The 20,119-nt window shown below is 37.1% G+C and overlaps 1 protein-coding gene across 4 annotated transcripts in view; it reads left to right on the top strand.

Moving 5' to 3' along the window:
• Window positions 1-20,119, top strand: part of LOC149527999 (phosphoglucan phosphatase DSP4, amyloplastic-like) — a 250,463-nt gene that overhangs the window by 228,856 nt on the left and 1,488 nt on the right. For 3 of the 4 annotated variants that reach the window (XM_089809325.1, XM_089809324.1, XM_089809327.1), the window contains one exon: window positions 11,787-11,882. The exons of the other annotated variant lie outside the window; for it this stretch is intronic. In XM_089809325.1, the coding sequence (XP_089665451.1) occupies window positions 11,787-11,882 (96 nt within the window). The remainder of the gene's footprint in view (window positions 1-11,786; window positions 11,883-20,119) is intronic. 4 annotated transcript variants of the gene reach the window in all.

Genomic DNA, 20,119 nt, shown 5'->3' with positions numbered 1-20,119 from the left:
CGAACACCTGCACTATCCAGCAAATACTCCATGAACGGTTTAGTGCAGTAAAAATTATACGAGGAAGCATCAACATACTCCCCTGGACACCACAACTGATCCCTCTGTAAAGGTGGTACGACCAACTGTACGACATTGTCATCTGTGTGAGAAGAATCAATCTAGAGACTCAACTCCACTGGTATCCCAAACTCATCAGGACCAAGTACTCCCAAATCCTGAACATGTGTGTCAGCCCCAACAACATGTTCCTCAGTAACAACTGCAGGAGCGTACTCACCACCAACCACCTCAATATACAAATGAACTGGGTTTGGGGTTGGTGTAGACCGCAAATGCTCCAACTCCACGGTCACCTCTTCTAATTGAAACTATGACTCCTATAGATCTCGCTGTGTGACCTCCAAAGCCTTAGTAGTCGCTGTGAGCTCCTGGGTAAGCTCACTCACCTCCTCCTCATGATCCAAGAGTGCCTCATAGGTTGTACTCTCCCACTCAACCAGGTGATCACGGTTGGCTACCAACTGTAAGTAATCTTGTCTCAAAACCCTGACAGCTTCATGCAAGGCATGAACCTCTACCAAAGAAAGGTAACCACCGCTAGACTCATTTGTCATAGAAGCACCCCAACCAATAATGGCCAACAACTGACGAGCAGTATCAAAATGCTCAAGAGCAATAGTGATATCTCTCTCGCCAACTCTCAACTGGCTGGTCACATGGTGACTCTGCACTACGAGCCTCCTATGAACCGTCTTGAATACGCTGTCCACACTATGAGAGAAATCTGAATCAAACGAACTCCCCTCAAGATCACCAACGCTCAATGTACTTACATCTGAGTACACCTCCACACTTTGAACGTAAGCATCAGACTCATCCTCATCTAACTCCGAAGAAGCTACTGCTGAAACTATCTCATCATCACAATCTCCAGCTCCCTCGTCCTCTGCAACTAACTGAGAGTCCAGATCTTAACAAATATCATCAGGGGTCACTGACAAAGTAACTCCCTCAACTGACAAGGTAGCCTTGGCTGAAACAAACTCCTGCCACTCAGACTCTACCTCATCCTCATCCATGGGTTCTGGCAACACTGAATCAAGGAACCCATCTCCACCAACTATCGACGCTAAATCTATGCCCAAAGTTAGAAATAAAAATCCAAATACACTACAGCACTCATCATCCTCACTCACAGCAACGGATGAATTTGGAATGCTAGTGTATATATCCTCTAACTGCATCTCCTCTACCGACTTTGACCACGTACACAGCTCGACGTTGACTTGTGGATAAGCTATACTGTAGCATGGAGTGTCATTAGACAAAACATCTATAACACTCCCATCCTGAGTGTCGTCACTAGAAATCTCCATGCTCACATCCTCAGCACAGGAATGTAACACTGTCTCTTGTATCGAACCCATACTGCAACTACTATCATAAATATCAAAACTGTCAGAGCTCAAACTCTCCCCGCAGTCATCACTCAATATCATACAGGGGGCATCGTCACCAATGCAACTCACAGCATCCTCAAAAGTGTCCTTAGATGTGTCCATACTAACAACTCTCACATCACCTGCAGGAATCTCAACTGCAAACACGGATCGTTGTACACATGACTCATCGTCAACCTATACACCAACAATGCTGGAGCCCAAATTGAAATCAAGTGTCCCCTCTGTAATACTCTGATCACCAAGTACACCACTGGGAGACTCCATAGAAGCCTCAGGCCTATCTGAGGGAGCCACTGCCTCCGGAACTGGAGCCACACTACTGAAGCTAACATACACATCCCCAATGACAATTCCCTCCGAAGAAGAATCTGAATGATCAGAGATGATTACAGCATCAATTGCCTTTGTAGAACCTACAGTAACTGCACTGGGAGCCTCAACCTGGTGATGCTCGACACTACTGTCCTCCAGTGGCATAGAAACATCCACTAAGTCTGGTGCAACAAAACTATCATCAACACTATGGATGGTAATAGCAGGTGCTGAACTAGATAATGGTACATTAGCATCACAATCAGCGGACGGAGAAAACTCAAGTCTTCTCCCCTGCGAACCCGATGTCGGCTTACTAAAAGCAGAAGTAAAATATCTCGCTGCCCTGTCAATTGTAGCCGGATCTAACAATCTCTTTGCAAGTCGCTGCTGATGCAATCTTAATTTCTCGACACTTTCCACCAAAGCATCTAACTCTATTCTTTTTCCTCTACTACTGTGTTGACTTCCCGAACTCGACCTCCTGTATCTATCCATGGCTAGGAAATAGAAATATTGATCACTCTGATAATAATCTCATACAAATAATGAAATCAATTCCCATAGGATGGCAAGATCAGAGCTCTGATACCACTGTAATGAGCCAGCCTGGCTCTCTTCTGAAGTAATTATTAATTTCTAAATTCGCTTGCTAAAAGTCTTGTGTTTCACTTTTAATAAAAATTAACTTATTGAATTTTGTCCAGAATTGAATAATATAGATAACAATTTATTTTAAAATTCAACACTTTGCTAGAAATGATCACAATTATCAAATTTATTCTAATTTCAAATATAACACAACAATTAAATATATTAAATAAGCACCTTTTTTTTTGAATTAAGAACCCAGCTGGAATGAGACGCAAACCTCCATGAATGTGCACTAACTGTTAAGAGTTCACACAGCCCTACCACATGTGCGTGGGCTGCTAGGAAGAAAAAAATGCAACCTCTAATGCTAATCACGCAGCCATTAAAAAGTGACGTAGCTCTTTCAAATCTGATATGCAGCTCAGAATTACTGAATCTTCTCCAAAATAAAAAACGCAGCACCTTGAGTCCTCACCAATTTCCAGAATTATATTGCAGCCTCTATAATAGCAGCAATTTAATAGTTCTCTTCAAATTTGGTATACAACAGCACCAAATTTGCATCCACAGAATTAGAATAGTATTCTGAGAATTCAATTTGCAAAATTCATCATCAATCAGTGACAATTCAAATTGCCAAGAGAGGAATCAATCCTCAAACCCTAGCCATTTCTCACAGCCAAGAAACTTAATAAATTTTCATCAAATGAACAATGGATATCTTAGAACGAGCTCTCAAGTCCCTTTTTATTCTTTCTTGTGAGAGCTCAAACACAATTCTTACCAACGTGGGATAAAAAGATATACTTTTCTTTTTAATAATTCATTTACTCCAATACTTTAAATTAATACCTTGGCTTAGGCTTCCATGAATTAATTAAATAAATGGCCCCTTCCCATGATGACTCAACCCTCAAGTGAAATTATAAAGTTAAATTATAACTTTATAATAAGCCATTTAATGATTTAATAATAATTTGGTCACCAAAATAATAATAACTCCCAAAATACTTATCCTTTTAATATGTTGTCTGAAATAGGAGTCACACCTATTATTTCCCCATGTGACAAAATGCACTTTTCAAAAATAGAAAGGGTCCTCGATCAACATCAAACTTACTATAACTAGTAAACATGGTAAAACTATAGCAAATGAAGTCCAAATGACGCCAAACGAAAGCCAAACCATAGGATACTGAATCCCGAAGTAGATGCCCACTGAAAGAGATCGTCTGTCCATCCTCATTAGCCTACGAGGGTCACATGATAGGCTAATCCCAAGAACCTAAAAAAATGGGGACATTACAATTTTTTACCAAAGAACGTGCCTTGAAAATTGCGGATTTCAATTTGCTTTTTGAGCCAAAGAAAGAGCAGAAAATCTTCTATGAACAGCAAGAGGAAACAAAGTCAAGAGGCGCCCAGAAATCTCCATATTTGCCCAAAGAAATGCTTAGTCAACAAAAAACACCCAACAAATGAGGAGCAGATTTAGGAGCAGATTTGGGAGCAGAGTCCAGAAAATACACAGAGATCTTCTTTTTCAGCTTCCAAACCCTTATCTTTCCATGGCAGCTGGCTGAAAGCTTACGCAAAAGCAAAAGAGCAAATGAAGCAATGAAAGAATTAAAATACTTTAGGGTTTGAATCCCTAATACCTCTTTCCTCTCCACGTGAATGAGGAAAGGCTTTGCCTTTTCCAAAAAACATTTCGTTTTATAAAATCTCCTTAAGTCCATAGTTAACATGAGTAGAGAAGAAAAGGGCTTTGCCTCTATCTTCCAAATTGGCTAAGTTATGCAATGTCTAAAGTTTTAAAGTTCCGCATTTCATTAATGTAAAATATCAATATTAATTAAAGTGATGATTTTATAAATCACTTATTAATATTTGATAATAAAGCTTTATAATATTTTAAAATTTTTTTAACATTATAAAAATATTAATTAATTATAATATATTGAAATACTTTTGATAAAATTATAACTTATTAATAATAAATATATATTATATTGATATTATTAATTGATTTAGTGGTCAGTTAATAATATCAATATAATTAGAATTGATTAATAATAATTATAAATTTATCACTTTAAATATTAAATATGTTATAAATAATTTTCATATTTTTATATATTAAAGGTTAATAAATATCTTTGCTAAAAAGCCAAAAAGATATGGAGGCAAGTTGCAGATATTTTCAGGTTGAGGGGAGTTATTGCATTTTGAAGACTTTTTGGAATATTTTGAGAGATAAGATTGCATTTATAAGGGTTCTTTACGATAATATTATCAAGCCATGACTTTTGGGCCACTTATTCCCCTTTTGAAGTCTTTTTAGGGGGCTCAAAAAGTGCATTTTTGAGTGAGCTCGCCCAAGGAGTGAGTGTCTTGCATTTATCATGTAGTTCACTGTAAAATGCATAAGTATGAGCTTTGGACTCATTTGTAAGGGGTTCTTGACTTTGCAAGTAAACTTTTGTGACATATCTGTGTCCTTAGTATACTTTTGTAGGTTTTTGTAACTCATTTTGGAAGTTAACTTCAGAGTGACTGAATCTTTTGGAGTAAATTTTTTTTTGCAGTTTTAACCTTCTTTTCTTTCTGTATATCTCATTCTCAATTCTGCATAATCTTTGTAGGATATATCTTCCTCAAAATTTGCATTCTTCCAGTCTTCTCTCAACTGTTCTTGAACTTCCTCAAAGGTCGTCTGCTTCCCTCTGTGTGGTGCCTCTATCCATTGGGGGAAAGACAAGTAGGAAGGTCGAGAGTGTGCTAGATGAGGGTTTTCCTTACCCAACACCGAGTCAACGTTGAGACCATTTTGTTCACCTGATATCTTATTGTCTGCCAATTTCTTGAGAGTTTCGTCCATGAGTCGTTGAGTATCATTGACCTGCACCCGATTCCTCCCAAGTTCTCTTAGTAGCGCCAAGAGTTCAGCAGCAATGGGTTCTTGTTCTGCCACCATTCTATCAACCGAATGGGATCTTCTTCTCTTCCGGCTATTAGCTCTCATTCACTATCCCCAGGCTGGCAAGATGGTTAGCTCTAATACCACTCTAATGTTCCATTCGTCATATGTGCCTAATAGCTAGTCACAGATTACTGAATGGTCATACAGAAGGAACTGTAGAAAGGATGTACGAAAGGAAGGTATGGGCCGTATGGTGTCTGGGAAGTTTGTTCGGTAAATAGGACTAGGTGATGTGGGCTGTATGGTATTTGATGGGTGGTCGTACAAAAGATACAGTTGTTCGTACGGTAGAGGAGGGACAGGTCGTATAGTATTTAGGCCTTGGTTGTATGGTATGGCCGTACAATGTGGATAGGTGTCCGTACGGTATGGCCTAGGAAGGTCGTACAGTGTGTGCAATCCGTACAGTAGGACAGGATGGAGGCCGAAAGAGTAGTACAGAGGGGTGAAGATGATGGTGTGTTTCTTGCAAGATGCCATACATCTGTATGGTGGTATAGGCAGGAGGTTGGAAACGTTAAGGTGATCGCAGCAAAGGGGAATGCAAAGGAATTCGGCAATGTCATTTGAAATGCAAATGCAATATATTAAACACAAATAACTTGCAAAAGCTAGAGACCAAATAGATACACACTTGTTACTGAATAGTAATGATATTTCCACATACAAATGATGCTCTAATTTGCCAGATCCAAGCCAAAAAGTACACAATCGGAATAGGGTGAGATTGAATCCCACCAAATCCGAAATAGCCAAATAGGGAAGATCTCTCACTTTCGAAATGGCGAACAATAGAGAACCCCAATAGGAATTCGCAGTACAAAAATAATCCAAAATTGCATACCAACAACGACCTACAAGTCGTGCTTAAATACCCATCGGGAAAAACCTTTCCGAGGGTGTACAAAGGTAGCCGATGGCTACACCTATCTACGGAAACCAAAATAAAAATGGGTCCAAGATATACTAAATCAATCGGCCCATTAACAAAGGTTTGATTAATTATTTATTTTATGATGGGAACATTATAGACAATATGTGATCCATACTTGATATCCAGTGAACATAAGAGAAGTATGTCTATCGGCAAAGGCATGAAGCAAGTCTGTTATCGGGATAGCTACAACAACACTAAGCACTTTGATGGGACATCTTACTCGTGAAACGTGTGTGAACAAGTTCAATAGGAGGTTGATCTCCACGCATATTGCCACGTTAAATACAATAGTCCATGTCATATGGTGGGACAAAAGCTCTTGAATCTTTAACAAAAGCATGGTTATCAAGTAAGAGTTACATAATTATAAAGAACATTGACTAAACAATTATTAGTCCATACGGTCGTTGATGGCAATTATGATTGCAAACAAATTGGTATCGACTAGTTATCTACGTCAACATTACAGACCCCAACAAGGAAGATAGTGGAAGATACGGTGGACTTAAGTAGCCATATCACACAATGTATATGTTCCAACCAATTTGGGAAGATGTCGTTGATGTCAATACAAAGAAGGCACATAAATATGGCATGAATATATTCTCTGATTAAGTCTAGTCTTGCAACTAAAGCCTAATGATTACCATTTATTACAAATAACAAATGATTAATGTTGTTAACTAATCATAATTGATAAGGTACCATTAAACAAATATTATGACAGGATGTTTCTCATCCGTATGTTATCATATTGCATGTATATCATCATGCCACACACGTGGGTTGGAGACTTGGCATTCCCAAGTCCCCCCACCAATGTCATCACGCCACCTTTGCTGCGTTGAGATGCAGTGATATCTAAATTGATGAGGAGCCATATTGCAGAAGCTACAAATTGATGAGGATGAGATTGCAGCAGTTACAAATGTAGGGTTGGTTAGTGTTCCCTTTGACAGATCGTGACCATAAGGAGTCCAATAGCTCTAGTGATGAGGAGTTTTCCTTGGGGGATGATTACAGACCTCCCTTCACAACATTTTGACATGATTTTGTACATGTTTTGATATCATGTTACTCATTATAATCATCTTTATGATATTTTGATCTAATATAAATCAGAAACTTCTCTTTCCTAATGATTTGAGTTTTTAATTGTAATTGGTAATTTGATATTGAATGTCATTCAAGTATAGTATGTTGTATTATGTATTGGGTATGTTACTATGTTACAAATTTTTTGTATTCAATTATTTGGTATATTGGTTCTTATAAAGTTATACTATTATACATCATTTCATAGTGATGCAATAGTATCCTAGGGTAGTTGGCAATCCTGTATGTTGGAGTTTGGTTTTGGCTCTCAGTGATGGACGAATTGTGTTACTTGGTTGTCTAATGGTAGTTCTCAGTTGGAAGATATGGCTTCACCGACAGACTCAACGAGTGAATGGGGTTATTACTTTACTGAACATGCTTAGTGGATGAGCTCATGCTCGGTTGATATTTGGCTTGGTTGATGATTGTGCTCAGTGATGCTTAGTTGGTATGCTCACCGAAAGGTGCATTCTTGATCACTGTGGATGGTCGATATGTGCATTTAATTTGGTGTGAGTTCCTTGTGACATGGATTAACTGTTGGAATGCGTGAGGAGCTATTCTGATCTTGGTTCTTTCTCCTATGTGCATTTAATGATTGTTGTAAGCCAACTTGAGGCATAATGTGTTCTAGAGAGTTTTTTTTTGTAAAGGTCAACTTGTGGCCATGATGTATAAAAGGATGGTATGGGTAGCTTAGTAGAGTCAATCTTAAGAGGCAGATTGGAGGCATCGAGCAATGAGTTAGCAGTTGTGAGCAGAGCTAGTAGCTAAATGTGGGCTTAGGAAACGAGAAGATTGCTTGGTGGCTTGTGAGCAGAAGTTTAGATCTTTCTTCGGGTTTCTACTAGATTGTTTTGGTGTTACAAATCTAGGCTACGTAGGGTTTACTTGGAACTTGCAAGATCTTGTTGAAACTATTGTTGTAATCTCTGATGTATTGGTTGTAACCGAGAAGGCCTTAGAGCCTGACATGTTGCATGCACTCGGTTATTGAAGGAATAAAGAGTTGATTTTGTTATATCTTGTGTCGTGTTGTGCTTCTACTAGAATTGTTTAGCAGCTTGGTTAGATAGTCTATTTCAAACCCTCTAACCTAGTGGGTGTTGCATCAGGTGGTATTAGAGTGAAGGTTGATATTGTTGATTTGTTGTTTAGGGTTTTTGAAGATCTTGGAAAATGCCCCCATGAAAATTGGACCCTAGGGTGATCACAAATCTCTATGATGCGGTGGAGATGAAGATTACAAAGAAGGTTAGATCGGATGTCAGATCTAAGATGGAATCAATGAAAAATGAGATGATCGTTGAGATCATGAGGGCTATAACTAGTTTACCGAGGAACCTTGGGACAAAGGATGGTTATGAGAAATTTGTTAAAGATTTTGAGGCTCCTGGATCTAGTGGAGAAGACAGAGTCGATTGGTTGGATAGATCTGTGGACGATAGGGCTGATCAGATGGAGAGATCTATAGCTCGGTTGATTACAAGGCACCAAATGGAGGTTTTTAATTTCTCAGGTGCATTAAAACCCAAGGACCTAATTGATTGGATCAATGAGTTAGAAGACTACTTTGAGTTGGAAGACATTGGAGATCCTCTCAAAGTAAGGATAGTGCAGACTAAGTGAAAGGGACATGTTGCTTTGTGATGGAAGGAATTGGAGCCAAATAGAGAAGGTGAGATGAAGATGACTCAACGGAGGTTGATGTTGGAAAAACTGAAGGCTAAGTTCATTCTTTCCAATTATGAATTTGAGTTATTTAAGAAGTTACAAAATTTGAAGCAGAAGGAGATGACAGTGAAGGACTATACCAAGGAGTTTTACAAGCTGACTATTCAATCAAAACATAGAGAACTTCCTAAAGAAAAGGTAGCTCAGCATATTAATGGTCTAAGATTCAATATCCAAGATGAGATTGGTATGTTATAGATTGATTCATTTGACAATGATTATCAATATGCCTTGAAGGAAGGAGATAAGTTGAAGAGGAGACATCAAGGTATTCCTGAGGGAAGGAGAAGAAAGAACAGCTGGTAAAGGACAAACCGATAGCTGAGGATGGAATGAAACATGTTGAACCAAGGAGGATAGGTAGAAGTGGATTCAAAGGTACTTGCTATAGATGTGGTGAAGGAGGACATAGGTCATTTGAATATCCCCATGCAGAGAGGAAGGTCGGTGATAACAAAAATGCTATGGTGAATGAAATTATTGAGAATGGGCCCGACATGGAGGAGAACTTGCTAGTTTTGCGGGTATTGATTGGTAAGAAGGTGATGAAAGCTTGTCAAAGAAGGAATTTGTTTAGAACTCGATGTAAGTCTAGAGGTAAATGTTGGAATGTGATTGTGGATAGTGGTAATATTGATAATCTAGTTGCTGAGGAGATGGTTTAGAAACTTGGCTTGAAGAGGGTGAGACATCCTTGTCCTTATAGGTCTAGTTGGTTGCAAGATGAGCATGCTTTGGAGGTAAGGGAGCAGGGTCTTGTTGATTTTCAGATTGGGTGCTATAATGATCAAGTGTTCTGTGATATTGTGGACATGAGTACTTGTCACAAATTGTTTGGTAGGACTTGGTAGTATGATTGTAATGTTGTACATGATTGTGTCAAGAATGTATCTATCGTTGAAAAGGGTGGCAAGAAGTTTTCCTTGATTCCTTTGAAGGATATAGAGCTCAGTAGGAGGAATCTGAGTTTCAGCAGGAAAGTTGAGTTGAAGGATTCTTTAAGGGTTAGAGATCAGCATTGGAAATAGACCTAGAGTAACCTAAGGAAAGAAGTGACGTGGATTAATCGTTGGGATGCATAAGGACCTATTTCTAGTCTTGGTTCTTTCTCTTATGTGCATTTAATGATTGTTGTAAGCCGGCTTGAGGCATAATGTGTTCTAGTGAGTTTTCTTTTGTAAAGGTCGACTTGTGGCCATGATGTATAAAAGGATGGTATGGGTAGCTTAGTAGAGTCAGTTTTAAGAGGCAGATAAGAGGGCAGCGAGCAGTGAGCTAGTAGCTATGAGCAGAGCTAGTAGCTAAGTGTGGGCTTAGGAAACAAGAGGATTGTTTGGTGGCTTGTGAGCACAAGTTTAGATCTTTCTTGGGATTTCTACTTGATTGTTTTGGTGTTACAAATCTGGGCTAGGTAGTTGCGAGATCTTGTTGAAACTATTGTTGTAATCTCTGATGTGTTGGTTCTAACCAGGAAGGTCTTACAGCCTGGCATGTTACATGCACTCGGTTATTGAAGGAATAAAGAGTTGATTTCTGTTATATCTTGTATTGTGTTGTGCTTCTGCTGGAATTGTTTAGCAGCTTGACTGGATAGTCTGTTTTCAAACCCTCCAACCTAGTGGGTGTTGCGTCACATAACTAGCATTTCAAGTACTATATATATAGTATATTGCAGCACCTGCCACAAGCCCCCATCATCCCCAAATTGAAACCCTTTTTTTCCTCATCCCACCGTACCCAAGAAATTGTCTTTTATACATTAGAATTGTGTAGGACCCAGTAGTGTCCTGTATTATATAGGGGACATTACATTCAAATACAAAGTACTGCCAACTGTTTGTAGAAAGTAGCATCAAGACTACTTTCGCAAATTGACCCGGACAAACAAAAGCCATGCATCATTATGCCTTTGTTGTCTATTGAATTGCTATGGGAGTGGCATAATTTCAAACAATTAGAAACAAATACTTCTCAAGAATCTCGCTGCATTTTTTGGATATACTAATTGTTTCAAAGGTTGTTCTAGTTTAAATAGTAGTTTGACTGCATAGCACATGCACAACATCTCTGAATGGTGATCCCTTTTCCATAGATTGATCATGCAGTGCATTAATACTATTACTCATTTGTCAATTTCTTAAACAAGACTAGAATGGGTGTAAGCAGTAGTACACAATAAATCTTTAAAATCAAAGGTTCTTTTCCCATTGAACTAATTGAGACTGGGATCAATATAACTGAAGCATGATAGAGTTTATGAAATTAACAATTAGAAATCATTACCTGCAAAATGCAAGTGCTGGACATGAATGTTCTTTCAGAATATATACTTCTTAAGATATTTTTATTAAAAGTGCAGTCTTTAATCTTAGATTCATTTTTTATTGTAAACACAACCTTTTGCAACTAATATTTTATCATTATTTCTGTACAACCTGATTCACTGAAATGCCTACTTTTCTCATTCTTAAAATATTTTTTATTATCAGACCTTTTAATAGGTGTAAAGAATAACTTACTTTACAATGATGCTACAAAGATGTGTTTTATCTAGTCCGAGTAAGATCTTATACTTCACAGCAATTTCAGTAACACACCAACCAAACTTGGTATGCCATAAACATCTTATTGCACACATTTATTGTGGTTCACTACTTTGCAGATTATTGGTGTGAATAAACAAGAAGTTACATTGAAGTGGCGAAAGAGACCTTGCAGTATTGTAGAAGTTTCAGGTCTGGATGTTGGATGGGACCAGGTAATATGCGACATGTACGATGTAAAATCAAAACCTATTAAATTTTTTGACTTGGTGATAAGTTGCCAAGCTTGAAATAGGATTACCTCTATAATTAAGCTTTAAAAGATTCAAATTATCTTCACTTTCAAATTTCAACTAGAGTAAAATTCAATAGTAGATTTTTGTTTTTTTGGGCTGCACAGTCGAGTATACACACATGCACACATATTCAAGCACAATTCTTCTAATCCTAAATAAAAGGTGAAGATGAGATACCCAAGTTTTAACCATCCTTTATTGGTGCTTAAATATGGAGTGAACTACAAATGGTAAATTGGTGAGCACCCAGTGAATCATCCAATTCTTTTGGACAATATAACTAAAATATATTTGAGAGTTATCAAGATAAGAAGTCGACCCAAAAACTGCACTAAAGTGGAAAGAAGCTTGTAGGTTTGGTGGATTTAATTTTTAAAGGACAATACATATTGAAAAGTTATAAGCACAAATAACCTGCCAAGAGTACTTGAATAATGCTCTTTCTGAAATTTCTGTATACAAAGATAAAAGAGACATAATTGCAAAAATTGAGAAAATAACAAAACAAAGCAAATTTTAAAAATATTATCAATGAAATTTACAAACATGAATGGTAAATCTAACCATGATCTGGGAGAATTTTGGTAGAGAGAATTGTTCATGACTAGATACACATTCTTCAAGTGTCGTAGAATTCATCAAGATGAATCCATGTAGAAGTCACATTATTTGACTTAATATATGGATTCATAAGATAGAAAAAGCTTCTATATGCTCAGATCTACCACACTCTCTCTTCCAAATGCTCTTCTTTGGATTTGTTGAGACTAAAGTATTTTTTTCTACATAAAAAATAGTCTGACAATTTATACAGTGACATTTTAACAAAATTGAGATTTTGCAACCCCCGGTTTGCGGTATTTTTGTTTCACTGCCCAACCACTTTGGAATTAGCATATAGTTGCACCTATTTTGAGTCTGGAATTGACTTCATGTTGCTTTTGTTTGAAGTTGATATTAGACATTGCAGACTAGATATTACATGTCACATTGACTAATCTCTTATCATATACACAATTTTGAAGAGGCTCTGATATTGTGAAGCAGATAAGCATGCTGTCCAGCATATCTAGGGTGTTTATCAACTTATAGACCTCTGATTGTGATTATCACTGTGTATGATGCTGGATCATCTTATGAATAGTGCAATCTTGCATCACCCAAAAGAATAAGGTGTTTTGCAGTTGCAAGTAGGTGACCAAAGTGACTCCTTTTAAGTTTTATCTAAGTTACCGGTTTGGATTCGAGTTCATATGTGGGCTCGATATTCGGGTTTGACATTTGCTTGAATTTTTTTTGGGCTGGGTTCATTTATACAAGATTTAAAAAAAATAAAAATATTATATATATGTAAACATATGCTGCAGCAAATAAGTTTGTACACCACTATGCTAATATTAAAGCAATTTAGCAACATACACCACCATATATATTCACGATTTAGTTTGAATAGCATGACAAAATCTCAAAATACACCACAATATTAATGTTTCAATTCAAAAACAGTAATGTCAACATTCCTAATTAGTAATCACTAGCAGTCATGTGATCAAAGATCATCAAAGAAATCATCATCATTAGGAAGTTGCAGATTAGAAGCACAATTAGTGCCACTAACATCAGTAATCTCAAGTCTAGCCTTAGGATTAGCTTCAACATCACTATGTATCTCATCATCAATTGCAAGTGCATCAAAGTAGGCTTCCAACTCTGTAGACTTTGGTTCAACATCCCATTGTTTTGCCTCCTCTTTTTTGTAGGTATTCTCTTTATGAGTTGTGAGCCTCAAGTTTGAATGTACAAAGACCAAGTTATCTGCGTTCTTGGAGTTTGATCGGTTGCATTTTATTGAGTGGATGGAGTATGTGCTCCAATTCCTCTTAGATGATGATGAACTAGCAACCTATCAAGATTTACCAATTTGAAATTATAGAGTGAAGAGTTTTGAATATTTATGAACAAGAAATTACATATTAGATTTTTAAGAATAAAGAACTTACCTGTGACAAAATTTTGATGGCAACAAGCTGCAAGTGCTGGTACATTTGTCCATGGAAGTACCACCATTTATGAGCATCAGCATTGTTCTTGTCTTCAAGAGCATCAAGACCACAATCATCAGTGCTGCAAAACTCATAAATTCAAACCTCATTGCAGGTTGTAGGTGCTTGGGAAAGAGTCTTTAGTGGGCTGCCTTGTACACTTGAGCAACTTCAAGATCTCTGTATGGGGAAACTCTAGTGGTACTCTCCTTGAGGACAGTTTGGCTATAGAACTTGGGGCTCAATGTGAAGGCAAATAGACACAAAGGGGTAGTCATTTTGTTCCATCTCTCTACCATGATTACTTGTAGCTCCTTGAAGAACTTTTCATCAAGATCTTTCTCTTTCTCATTTAGGATGGTTCTAATATCCTCAATCATGGAGTCAATGCCACCCAAGCAAGGCCTATTCATGTTAGTGTATCGGATCATGCTCAATATAGGCCCAGTGAACTTCAAAATATACTCAACACGATCCCACCAAGAGTCTTGTAGTATCCTTTCCTTAATGACAGCTACCCTTTCACTATTAGATTGCCTCAATACACTCCAGTTAGCACTGGTTACCATTCTAGACAATGCCTTTTTAAGTTTGACAAGGCGTCTCAAAACAATAGTGTTGGAGGCAAAGCGGGTCTCAACAACCTATTTTAAGATCAAAACAATATTAGATTAAAAATTTAAAATCAAGTACTCTATTTAAATTTTAAAACATTAAAAGTTGACAACTAATGTGACTAGATTTCGAAGCATGTTTAAATTTTAAACAATTGAACTTACCTTTAAGAGCTCCAATTTCAAGAATTGTCCAAATATGGCTTGCGTCATATAGTAGTTTGTGACAAACATTTGGATATCTTGTGCCTCTTCATACAATTTTTTAATCCACTCAACCTTAGTGCCAATTTTTTGCAGCATTAGTTTGAGTGAGTGCATTGCACAAGGTGTCCAAAAAATGTGCTTGTACCACTCCTCAACCAATAAGCCAGTAGCCCTACAATTCTTGGCATTGTCAATTACTACTTGACAACATTCTAAGGGCCAACTTGCTTAATGGCTTGGATGAGAATGTTTGCAATGAAAGGATCATCCTTTACTTGTCCTTCACAATCCACAACTCTCAAGAACATTGCACCTCTAGTAGACACTGCAATAACATTCACCAAGGAACAATTCCTCGCATCTTTCTATCCATCCGATACTATTGTGACACCTGTTTCGGTCCATGAATCCTTGATGGGTAGCATGGCCCTCTACATGAACCACCTCATCGTCCAGTAAAGTGGTGTGTATCTTCTCATAACCAGGGCCCTTGAATCCCTTTGGAGCCTCATTCACTGCTCTCATCATGTATTGTCAATATGGTGAGCGAACAACGTTAAATTATAATCCATTTGCATAGACACGTCTCACTATGGCTTGATTGGCAATGTCTCAAGCTTCATTGTGAAATGATGCTTCCAATGGTCTCATTCCTTTTTTACTTACAATTTGTTGTTGAGGAGAACATAAGAATGGATGACCCTCAACTAGTGGTTCATTGGTAACACAAGTTGAAGACATAGATGGCATTTTCCCTTTCTTTGAAAGCCTACCACTTTGCAATGGATGAGAAGCACTTGCCCTCCCAGCAGCTTCATCTACTTGCTTTCGTTCTTGAATATATCTGTTCACAATGTGGTTTGGAAGAATGGTTTTAGGTAGCACTCTATTTACTCTCAGCTTCCCTGTACAAAATTTAATGTCTTTCTGAGGAATAAAGCACAAATGTGCTTTCACTCTACTATAGGAACTACTTGATTCCTCTTTGCAATGGCTCCAAATCCATACACAACCTCCTCCACCCAGCATTGGTCAAACTATTTCCACATATCTCCATAACGGGGAACATCTATTGATTTTGAAGTGGGGGTTTCCAACGCCAAAACCACTTGCAGCCATTCTTTAAAATTTAAATCTACAAAGAACACAGAACAAACAAAGCAACAAAAATGATTCATGATTATAAAAGAATTAAACACTAAGGATAAGTTTGTAAATTTGTAATCTCATAACTTGATCAATGATGATTGGTACTTGAAAAAACTTAAAATAGCCTTAACTGTAGCAACATAGCTAGAAGAAATAGTGGTTGCAAGACTACTTAGAAATGCACAAACACCTGTCAGATGAATAATTCTTTGTTGGTAGAAAAAAAACGCTACAATTTGTTTGAACATTTTAGATCTTGTTAGTTGTTTGTTAGCAAAGGCATCCTTCATTAAGTTTATTAAATTAGTACCAAGACATCAATATTTTAAAGATTATTAATTTATTAGTAATTTACTAATTAGTATTACTAGTAACTTAGTAAGTTTTACTGTATTTCTACATTTATAGGGCAATTTTGTTTTGGTAGTACCACTTTATTGAAAGAATGAAATATGATAATACTAGTTTCTAAACAATGAATACATCTTTTATTTTTGACTTGTGCATACTTGAGAAAGTTGGAAATTTATTGGCTAGCAAAAACACTGCCTACTAGGGATAGACAAAACGTTGCCTGCTATAAAAACCACTACCTGCTACTGATATTTGCACAAAAGCGTTGCCTGTTACCAAAAATACTGCTAGTGCAAAGTGCTAATGGCTGTTACCAAAAACATTGATGGTTGCTAGTGCTATGTAAATCATTTGCACAAAATTGTCTGCTATGAATTGAGAAAAACCTTTGAATCGTTTGCACAAAAACATTGTGTGCCTATGAGTAGAAGACAAACTTTGGATGCCCATGAATAGAAGAATGTTGCGTGCGCATGGGTAGAAGAAAAGCCCGCGGGAGTAGAAGAAATTACTGCTTTTAGGTTAAATATATTAAAATAAAAGTTATAAAGTTATAAATGACAAATCTCTCCCAACATGCATTTCAAATTCATCGAAACTGATGGAAATTCGTTTTGGTTGTGCATTGACTATTCCAAATTCACTTCAAAAGATGACAAATTTGACCAGGGTCCCTTTGACCGAATGTACACCAAATTCCTCAGTAAAATATCATTTTGGGGCCAACTTCGAACCGAATACGCATATGCAGTGAATCGACTTGGGTTTTTGGTGCTAGGTGACCGAATATGGTAACTTAGAGTTCTATATAAAAGGTCGTGTTGAAGACAAATATAGGATCTTGAAGACATCATATCAAACAAGGTACTGCGTTTGAAGAATTGGCAGTCCATTCCAAGTAGACACCAACCTACTGGAGACACCAATCCCGACAATTTACAGGCACCAACTTACTAGGAGCATGAACCCACACAACTGAGCACCAACTCAGCAAGAGACACTAATCTCTTCTAACTTGGAGGACACCAACCAATTCCAAAATCTGCTCCTACACTTCACTTATTTCCATTCCTTTCTACCTTAATCTTTCCATCAAACCTGCCTTATATCTCTACTCAAGTTCTACAATAAAATCTACTCCAAATAATGCAACTTCTTATCCAAATCCTGCCTTAAGCAGACTAGTAATTTATATTGCTATTATTTTAAGCAGATAGATATAATGGAGATAATCGCATAGAATGAAGGTATGAAAGATTTTAATAATGTCTATGAGGCCAAAGCAGCCTATGGGACCACCTAGAAAGAAAGCACAGCCCCCAGACAAAGAGTGCAAGAACATTAGGCTTTTCAAAGCTACTTCTTTGAGTCTGCTCTTCCACAATGAATGTTGATTGCTAAATTTGTCCTGTCTAGTTGTGTTTCCTCAAAAAGAGTGCCTAAATTGCATGTTTCTATAATATCCCCATAGATGGGATGTCATTGTATGCTATGCATTCCATGAGAAAATGTCGCTTGGTCTCCACCACACCCATGTTGCAAAATAAACATACTCTATCCTCCAGTTCTTCCTTTGGTATTGTCCATCTACCTGTTTCGCACCTCAAATGATGAGAACTTGTCCTAAGTTGCACTATGAGCATTTTAACTCTCCATTTGATATTTTCTCCTATGTAAATGTAGAATTTCACACAAAAATATATGTGATTACAATAGCTAAGGGTCATAGGCAAAATAAGGTGAGGGATGATTTCCCACTGAAACTGCAGAATGCCAAGGTAGGGAGGATCTTGCACCTCTAAAACAGTAGAAAAGTTGAACTCCAATAAGGATTAACAAATACAAAGGAAACATAAGATTTGTCCTAGACTCCTACCTACAACTATGCCAAACTCGGCCTTATAAAGGGCTCCGTGAAGTTTTTGGAAGGGTTACAAAATAGCCAACATATTTTATTTATTATTTTATTACTTGGGGCCATTTTATTTAATTTAATAATTTAATTAATTAATTAAGTTTTTATGATATTATTTAAGCTTTAGGACCACTTAATTAAGACACTTTATAAAACTTGGGGACATCACATTATTGTATGAGCTCCTCTTGAAATTATTAAAAAAATCTTCAGAGATATATTAGAATGGTGTGGTGCATATAAAAATCTTGAAATTTTAAGCCTGCAAGCTAACAATGAACATTTGACCTATATAGATCTTCATTCTGAATTGTAAGGACAAAGGGGTCTGAGTGTAATGTCCCCATTTTAGCTCACCTTGTGTTGTAGTGAGGATTGTTGTCGGGAAACATGGGCAAACAAGAATTAGCCTATCAATGACCTTTGTAGGCTAATCAATTTGTTAAAAAGTCTCAGTTGATTGAGTCCGTGGCTATTTTCCCTCTCCAATGGTCTAGCATGTCCAAGATTGCTCTTCATTTGAGTCAAGTTGGCGCAATTACTATTAATAGTAAATTACTATTTCAAGAAAGTGAGGGTTACAATTTGTGTGAAGCATTTGAACAGTTGGTGGTAGCATGGAGTTGTGGGGACATCGGCGGACCTTTCAGTTCGAGACTTACTATTTATAGTAAGTCTAATTATGGTTAGAGCTATTTTTGGTGGGGGCACGTTGGCATTTGGGTCAGACGGTGAGAACCTAGTTCCGGAACAAGTCCTTCAAAGACTTTGATGAGCTATTAAATTTATTCATAATCGTTACTTATATTTCATTTAAGTAATGATTAAATATAAAAGCTTATAGAAAGTGTGCTCAAGTGCATTAAGTATTTATATAATTATTGGAGGGAAATATAATAATTATCATATTTCGTATTTGCAACAAAAGAAAATATAATTCAGATGAAAAAGTTATGATTCAAGTTATGAGGTGTGTTTTTGAAGCCTCTAGTCGATTTGTCTCAGGAGTTATAAATGCATTCAAAATTCAACCCGTCCCTTATGCATTTTTAATAATTGTGAAATGGTGAGAAGTTTTTGTGACAAGGGTTTCCAGAGAAGGGCTTAAAATTTTGGGAATTTCTTCAGCTATTGTACAGTTTGAATTGGTGAAACAATCCAGTGATAACCTCATCCAAAGGTTATGATAATATTTAGAAGTGAGCGAATTAAGAAGAGGACACAACATTTCAATCATAGGGAATTGTTACAAGTCTGAGGTTGGTGTTTTTTAGCAGATCGCAGCAATATTAGGAGGCAGTGCGTATTTCTACTGGCTATCGTGGCTTCCAGTTAAGGGTCAACTTCATGTTTGGTGGCAGTGGTATATTCTTAGGGCCTATGTTTGAATATACAGGGAAGGATCTGACATTTAGGAGGCACATTTTTCTGTTCGGTGCCTTCACATCTGAGTTTGGGTGCCTTAGGAATGATATGTGATCATTATCACAAGGCTGCAATACAATCTGAAGTGTTTTACATGCATGTGATCCATTCCAGGTTCTCCATTTAGTTTCAAACATATATATCTGCAGTGCACTCATATTTGTAAATGTTTCTTTGGAAAAGAATGAATAAAGTTGATAGGAAGAATTGCATAGATGATAGCTCAATGAATAGTTTGCTTATCTTTTGAAATTTCAAGAATTGAATTCCTATTCCATATATTGTTGAATTTTTTTTAAAAAAAAGGATATCCAGGAAAACACAAATAATTATAAAATTGCAAAAAACAATTTCATTTGAGACAATTGAAATCAGTGAAAAAACCATCGGGGTTCTTACACTGAGGTCCAAACACATTTGGAAACCCTGCTATGTGTATTGTCAAGATTG

Source organism: Cupressus sempervirens, chromosome 11 (assembly GCF_028749045.1).
Source record: "Cupressus sempervirens isolate cs-2001-9-10 chromosome 11, ASM2874904v1, whole genome shotgun sequence".
In the NCBI taxonomy this organism is placed as follows: Eukaryota; Viridiplantae; Streptophyta; class Pinopsida; order Cupressales; family Cupressaceae; genus Cupressus; species Cupressus sempervirens.
Note: the sequence above shows the minus strand (reverse complement) of the source record. Positions and strands in the feature narration are given on the sequence as shown.